This window comes from Micropterus dolomieu, linkage group LG04 (assembly GCF_021292245.1).
Source record: "Micropterus dolomieu isolate WLL.071019.BEF.003 ecotype Adirondacks linkage group LG04, ASM2129224v1, whole genome shotgun sequence".
Taxonomy (NCBI): domain Eukaryota; kingdom Metazoa; phylum Chordata; class Actinopteri; order Centrarchiformes; family Centrarchidae; genus Micropterus; species Micropterus dolomieu.
The window spans coordinates 32,926,786-32,934,280 of NC_060153.1; the positions used below are offsets into that span (position 1 = coordinate 32,926,786).

Here is a 7,495-nt window from a genome sequence, read left to right on the forward strand (position 1 = left end):
GTGAACAAGTTAAAGTGAAGTTTGATCAAACAGCAGAACACATGAAGGTCCAGGCCCGACACACAGAGAGGCAGATTAAGGAGCAGTTTAAGAAGCTTCAGCAGTTTCTAGAGGAGGAAGAGGAGGCCAGGATGGCTGCACTGAGGGAGGAAGAGGAGCAGAAGAGTCAGATGATGAAGGAGAAGATGGAGGCTCTGAGCAGAGAGATAGCAGCTCTTTCAGACACAGTCAGAGCCACAGAGGAGGAGCTGAGAGCTGAAGACGTCTCATTCCTGCTCAACTACAAGGCTGCAGTGGAAAGAGTCCAGCAGCGCCCCCTGCTGGATGATCCACAGCTGCCCTCAGGAGCTCTGATAGACCAGGCCAAACACCTGGGCAACCTGACCTTCAACATCTGGAACAAGATGAAGGACATGGTCTCCTACACTCCTCTCATTCTGGACCCAAACACTGCTGGTTCAGAACTCATCCTGTCTGAAGATCTGATCAGTGTGAGACGAGGAGGAGAGAGACAGCAGCTTCCTGACAATCCAGAGAGGTTTGATGGTTCCTACTCTGTCCTGGGCTCTGAGGGCTTTAACTCAGGGACTCACAGCTGGGATGTCGAGGTTGGAGACAATACAGACCGGGAACTGGGTGTGTTAGCAGAGTCTGTCCAGAGGAAGGGAGACATACGGTCTGGATTATGGATAATATGGCTCTATGAAGAGAAATACTCAGCACTGTCACCACCAGCTCCACTCACTGATCTCAGCGTGCAGAAGAAGCTCCAGAGGATCAGAGTGAATCTGGACTGGAACAGAGGAAAGCTGTCGTTCTCTGATCCTGATACTAACACACACATACACACCTTCACACACACTTTCACTGACAGGATGTTTCCATTTATTAACTCTTGGGATAAACTCCCACTGAAGGTTTTACCAGCGAAGGTCTGTGTGACTGTAGAAGATGCTGCTGCTGCTGCTACTGATGATGATGATGATGATGATGACGACTAAATGCTGTAGTTTTCATTGTGTTGTTTCTGCTGATGTGTTTAACATGAAGTTGTCATATCTGATCTAACAGAGAACCAGTGAATTAAAGACTTCCTGAGTTTTAAGGATGTAAATAATGAGAGTTTATCAAACTGCTGTAAATGTAGTGAAAGTAAAGTCGTCTTTCAATAAAACCCTGTGGAGCAGATTTCCTCAGAAACCTGTGGTACAGCTGATGTCTCCAGAGAACACAGTTTGGTCCTAAATAATCCCACATGTTCATCATTTTCCTCCCTAAGAATCAGATTCAGTAACAGCTGCACATTTATTAGTTTATCAGATAACTGATATGTTGCAGCACTTTGGATATTTTTACAGAGCGACTGTCTGATGATCCTTTCTTTTCTTTCCCCGTCAGAACAGCTGACTTTAACAAACTGTGTCTCCGGCTCCGAGTCTGTGTGATCAATAAGTAGAATGTAGAAACAGCAGGTGTGTTCGGGGCAGCATGCGTCGCTGTGCGGCCCTCAGAGGGTAAAAACTCACCTGCTTGTTGAGACTCTTCTTTGGATCAATTCTCATTAACAACGTTGAGCTGCGATGCCATTAAAGAGGTGATATTCTGCTCATTTTCAGGTTCATAATCCTATTTAGAGGTTGTACCAGAACAGCTTTACATCATTATATTGTTGTCATACTGCACATTGCTGCAGCTCCTCTTTTCAGCCTGTGTTGAAGGCTTCGTTTTAGCTATGGAGTGATACATCTTGTCTCTAAATGATCTTTGTTGGGAGCTGCACATGCTCAGTTCCTAGTTAAGGACTACTAGCCAATCAGAAGCAGAGAAGGGCGGGTCGGCGAGAAGCCGGTAAACGACTCGGGTTCAGCCGGACTGGAGCGAGAGTTTCAGAGCGGCGAGTTATTAATCTGTATCCATAAAGTTTTAACTGAGCTCTGTCTCTACATCACAGGAACAACTTTATGTCCACTGACTGCCTGGAGGGCAGCTAGTGTTTGGAAGGGAGAGGAGAGCTGTGTGCTGCAGCTCAGTAGCTGCTTCTCAGGTCTCTTAATTGCATCCACGTTTCCCTCACTTGTGTCTTTTCCTTGCGTCTTAGTCCCGCCCACCGAGGATGCATGGAGAGAAGCGAGGAAACCAAGCAAGGAGGGAAGGTACGAGGAAATGTTTTTAGAGACACGAGACGTCCCGTCCTCCGAAGCGACGTCCATTTTGTGATCACAGCTGGATCAGCTGTCAGTCGGCTGTAACAGCTGTACAGACTTGATGGAGTTTGTGTCTGCACATGTTCTGATACTAATAAAGTCTCTCAGTAGCCATTACCTGTTTAACAAACACCTGCACATGTACTGTGTCCTGCTCAGAGGCATGGGATCATTTCTACTGGCACAATGCTGATATCATTTATAGATTCTGAATTCGTTATTGAATAACCCAGAATATGATGTCTTGGGATTTATTAGGCAAAATGTGTCAGGGAAATTGAAAAGATGTCACTCATATCAAAGTCTACTTTAGCTCAGTTTATTTCCTCTTCAGATATCCTTTAACAGTAGCCTACTGCACAGGCCTACATTTAATTTATGCAAGTCACATCACTTGTCAGGGGTCCATCACTCCACAGCAGTTTTCATTCATTCTTTCATCAGCTGATGGCTGGATGAACAGATTTATTTTCCTTTGCTTGCTTCATTAGAGACTTTAGTGCAGTTTAGTTTTGACTCATTACTTGTTTAGGCTACTATGTTTTATCTATTTGGACTAAACACAGGAATGACCAGCCTCATGTGACTGACTAGAAATGACGATAAATTATGTAAAACAGGTTTCTTGCTGACAGACTGACTAATTGTCCCCATAATAAAAGTTGATTGGGGAAAAAATAAAGTTTCCAATGTGCTTAAATGTAGAAGGTTGTGTGTTGTGCTTTTGTTGTTCAGACCTACTTAACTCAGATTTTAACTAGACGGAGAATCAAAAAAAAAAAAAAAAATCAAATATAGACTTTGCAGTGATGCAGTTGAGTTTAATGTTTGTCCTGATGCATCTGCGGGAACTGCGATCCATTAAGGGGGCATGTTGGTCAAAAAAAGACTTGGTGCACTGGTGTATCCTCGCTCATAGCTCCTCGGAGCGCAAATAAGAGCTTTGGGACGGTCTGCAAGATGGTGGAGCGGAACAACTTCCGGTTCAAGCGAGTAAACGACAAATAAGAGACTTGAGAAGCACCCAGTGTTTTTCCACCAGTGTTTGAGGGCGTGTCCGAGTGGCCGCTTGGCGAGCGTTATGAGGCTGGACTACAAACGAGCTGTTTTCAGTTCAGAGCAGGGTTTTCTGTGGGAGATGGGAACTCCCTTTGGGCTTTTTCCACTTTGTTACATGCACAAACGGAATATAACTCAACAAAAGGAGAGGGGAAAAGCCAAAAAGCAGAATACCACCTCTTTAGAAATCACACAAGTGCCTGAAACATCCCCTGAAAGTTTCATGATCTCTAGGGGGCGCTATGAATAAGGCGCAGCATGACTCAGATCAGACTATAAATCAGAAGCAGGTTGTTTTATCATCACAAAAGTCACAAGATGTGTTTCGTAACAAACTATTTTGAAAAAGTTTGAACTTGCAAATGGTCGCTTGCAGCTTTATTTCCATTTTTTTTTTCTTTTCCTCTCTGTTGTATGTGGAGCTGCTGTAACAGTGAGAGTTTCACCAGTGTGAGTCCATCTCATCTGAAAACTGCCTCCCAGACATCTCAAACTAAAATAAAAAAAAGACAACAATGCCGCTCTGTGTTGTAGGAGTTTGGTTTAATATTGTACTGAAAAATAAATTAACGAAAATAACTTTGAAATGCAACAAAAAGACCAAGAAAAGAAAAACATTATAAACATTCTTCGCCAGCAGAGCAGGGAGGGGGAATCGCAGTGCTCATGTAAGATTAAATTTACAAATATATATATATAAAAAAAAGGAATTTATTAGACATATCCACAAATCACGAAAGCATTCCTTCACATCCAGTGAGCTGAATCTGGTCTAACCGCCCCGAACCGTTTGTTCTCCCAGCTACAAAAAGGTCTAGAAAAATGTATATTTATATATGTATAGAGTTGGTTCACATGCCCGGTGTGTGGAGGAGGCTGTAAAAAACTAAACTGTACAAAAACAAAAAGCACACGGTGGTGGTGAAGATGTGGTGTGGATGGAATGACGATTAAAATAAATAGGAAACGTGATGGAATGAACCCTTCAGTCATCAGAAGTTTGGCTTTAAAACAGAAACACCGTCTTCGTCTTACGTGGAGGATTTTTAGTGTTTCACTAAACGGCTTGTGGTGCTTTTTAAAAAACAGGGAGGAGGATTGTTCCTTCAGGAGGGGGAGGAGGTGACAGAAACACTCGAGATAAATAACAGATTTAAATACTATCTACAGGTCTCAGCTGGACTAAACATTGAAAGCTTCTCTTGGCAGTCAGATCAAGAGGACTGAAGATCATCACCGTCCCAAAATAATAATCCCCGGATTAAATTAAAGACTTGAGGAGCATTTAACTTTAAAAATCAAGCCTCACGTTTGTGCGTTCAGTACAGAGCTGGTTCCTCGTCGCCCCCCCGGGGTTCCAGCTCTGGACTTTAAACGAGGTCGGTCTGAAGAAGAGGGGCAATACTGAAAGTCATGATCACATCATTACGGATAATAAAGATAAAAATTAAATTATTAAGTGGTCTAAAAATCACACAGACTACAGACGCTCTTAGCTTCGACTGGTTTGGAGGAAATTCAGTTTATTTTACTTTCAGCTCTATTTCCGCCCCCCCGAGTCGAGACAAACGCATGGACGCCTCGTTAGGAGCGGCAACACGGAGATAACTTTTAAAAAACACATGAATCCTGTCTTTTTATTTGTTACTGACTGATTGCAGCCCAGGTTCTCTCTGCTGGATCAGCGTCATCAGGAACCGTCTCGTTTCTTTACGTCCCTGATGTTTGTTTGGTTATTGTGTTTTATTTAAAAACTGTTTTTAAAATAATAAAATCATCTGTTAACTGCTCATGAAAACCAAGTAATGCTAAGCTAACAACTCTGATTTGGTCACACAGACGTCTCTTTGGAGGAGGGGAAGTAAACGTTCATTTTAGCGTGATATCCAGCAGCAGGGAGTTTTTATGATCTCACACGTTTACTTTATCTTGGTCAGACATTTCCGCAGACTCGCTGTGGTAAATATTCTAAAAATCTTTAAACACAGACGTGTTCCAGAACGAATCTAAATGCCCGTGCGTTTGTTTTTCAGATTTGTGCCTCCGGCAGGCTTGAAGCTAAGCTAACCCGTTCGCAGGCCGTCCATGCGTTTGTGATTCTGGGTAACCGTGAAAAGTCCCTGAAACCGTTCGCTCCCAACGGCGTCGTGCCCGTTTGTCAGTCCGCTCAGTCTGAGCGCCTCAGTCAGGTAAAGCTGTAAACTTTGGTTGTGACTCCGCCTCCTCCTCCTCCTCGTGACGGAGTCGACGGGAGGAGGAGGAGAGCCGTGAGGAGGGTCTGTGGTCATGCTCTTCATTCATACATTCACATAAAACGGGAATCAATAATGTCGAGTCGTCGCCGTCAGCCGGCAGGTGAACGCACACCTGTGACGACACTCGAGTGATAGACTAATGGCCCCGCCCACCAATAAATACCGTAACCCCGCCCGCTGACAACTAATAAAATACATCACTGCTTCATCCGGGTCTACAGCCGGCACGGCGAGGTAACCTTCTACAGTCAGAACAGAAAGTGATTTACACCATCAAACCGTCCTAAAAACGCCGTTTCCAAACGCCGCAGAGGGAGGAGGTGGTGGTGTGAGGAGGGGGGGGGGGGGTAAGAGTGACGTGCCGCTAGTTTTTCTTCTTCACGTTGTTGTTTGAGGCGAGCCGGGGCCGCGGCGCCGGGATCAGGCTTCCCAACGGGATTCGACTCCGAGCCACTTCGAAGAGTTTGGAGAAGATCTGGTGGAGGAAGAAGAGGCGGTCAGGTGGAGGAGTGAGAGGAGACGATGACATTTTCATTAGGGATGCACTGACGGGACTTGACTACTGAACCGATACGAGTGCAAGGAGGGACTGAGAAAAGGCAACGTCAGGCCGTCACAGGTGTCTGACAGATTTACAGTTTCGGATCGGCGCATCCATAATTTTCATACCAGGTGGAAACGATCCAGTTAACTGAGGTTTTATATACGGACACATCCGCAACAAACAGGTAATTATCTGAATTTGTCCTCACCTTCCGTGGAGTCCTCTGGAAGCATTAAGAGAGAGAATAAAGAGGATGAAAGAGAGCAGAACAGCTGAATTCAATGTGACGCTCTGTCGACACGTTTCAGTTTGACGGCCGTCCTCAGTGAGGAAGACCCCGTCGTTAACGAGCCTCATTAAAACCTGTCAGTTTCGCCTTCGTCCACTTGTGTCACGTTTTATAATTACTTCTAAAAATGATCGAGCCTATCGTACGTTCAGCCGTAATAAACCTAATGACTCGGTGGGTCCTGATGGTGTCATGTAAGAGTTGTGATCTCGCCGTTTAACCGCGAGCATCTTTCGCACCTCACAGGAAACTGAATCTCTCTAAAAACACTTCAGCAGATTAACGGAGCGTTTCAGCGTCGAAACAAACTCTACGTCACCTGCGACTCGAGGAGAGAAAACCTTCACTCTCACCTGTTCCCAGAGGGTTTCGGCCACCTGGTCGATGACTCCTCCGACCTCGCGGAACTCCCCGGAGTATTTGGCGTAAGCCCAGATGCAGAGCGCCGTCAGAGCCACGCCCATCACCAGGTTACACAGCGTGGCCACGGAGTTGATGCCCACGAAGCCCGTGACCAGCGACACCACGTACATGACGAACATGACCGCGAACAGCGTGGCGGGCGTCCGCGCCGCGTAGAAGATGTTCTTGCCGTCGTTGTGCTTGCCGAAGTTGGCGTAGGCCTCGTCGAGCTCCGCCTCCAGCTGCTCCTGGTAGCGCCGGCAGAAATCCTCGCCGCCCATCTTCTTGACGGAGCGGAACTGCTTCACCGACGCCTGCCGCAGCTCCGCGTGGCGCCGCTCCAGCTCCGTCGGGGAAATGTAGGGTTTGTCGCCGCCGCAGACCTGACACGGGACACAAGATGTTATAACGGGCTGCGGCGCCCACGTCCAATTAGAGCCGGCCGAACAGGAAGTGATGCGTTACCTGCTCCATGCTTTTGTTGTACAAGTCTTTGGCTCCTGCTACAGCTGCAAGGTTGTTGGCTTCAGCTGTTGCCTAGGTAACAGATGACAAAAAACACAAATTCAACATGCACGTGACTCTAAACAGTTTGAGGACCGGGCCTGTTAAATATCACGAAGCGTCCAGCGGGCGGCGCCGTTTAACCTGCAGCATGGACTTGGGGTGAGGAAGCTCTTCTCCCTGGTAGATCTTCATGTAAGCCTGAAATCACAGACAGAACAGGAACAATCAGGAGGAC

The 7,495-nt window shown here is 46.1% G+C and overlaps 1 protein-coding gene across 2 annotated transcripts; it reads right to left on the reverse strand.

Annotated features, from left to right (window-relative positions):
- Positions 1–3,787: 3,787 nt before the first annotated feature.
- LOC123970385 (atlastin-2-like) lies at positions 3,788–7,473 on the reverse strand. Of its 2 annotated transcripts, XM_046048411.1 has the most exons (5): positions 7,402–7,473; positions 7,219–7,290; positions 6,705–7,136; positions 6,271–6,285; positions 3,788–5,993 (listed from the first exon to the last, which is right to left on the reverse strand). In XM_046048411.1, the coding sequence occupies exons 1-5, from the start codon at positions 7,450–7,452 to the stop codon at positions 5,883–5,885; spliced, it is 681 nt and encodes a 226-aa protein (XP_045904367.1). In that variant the 5' UTR covers positions 7,453–7,473; the 3' UTR covers positions 3,788–5,882. The 2 variants fall into 2 exon arrangements, with proteins under 2 accessions (XP_045904367.1, XP_045904368.1); XM_046048412.1 differs by lacking the exon at positions 6,271–6,285.
- Positions 7,474–7,495: the final 22 nt, after the last annotated feature.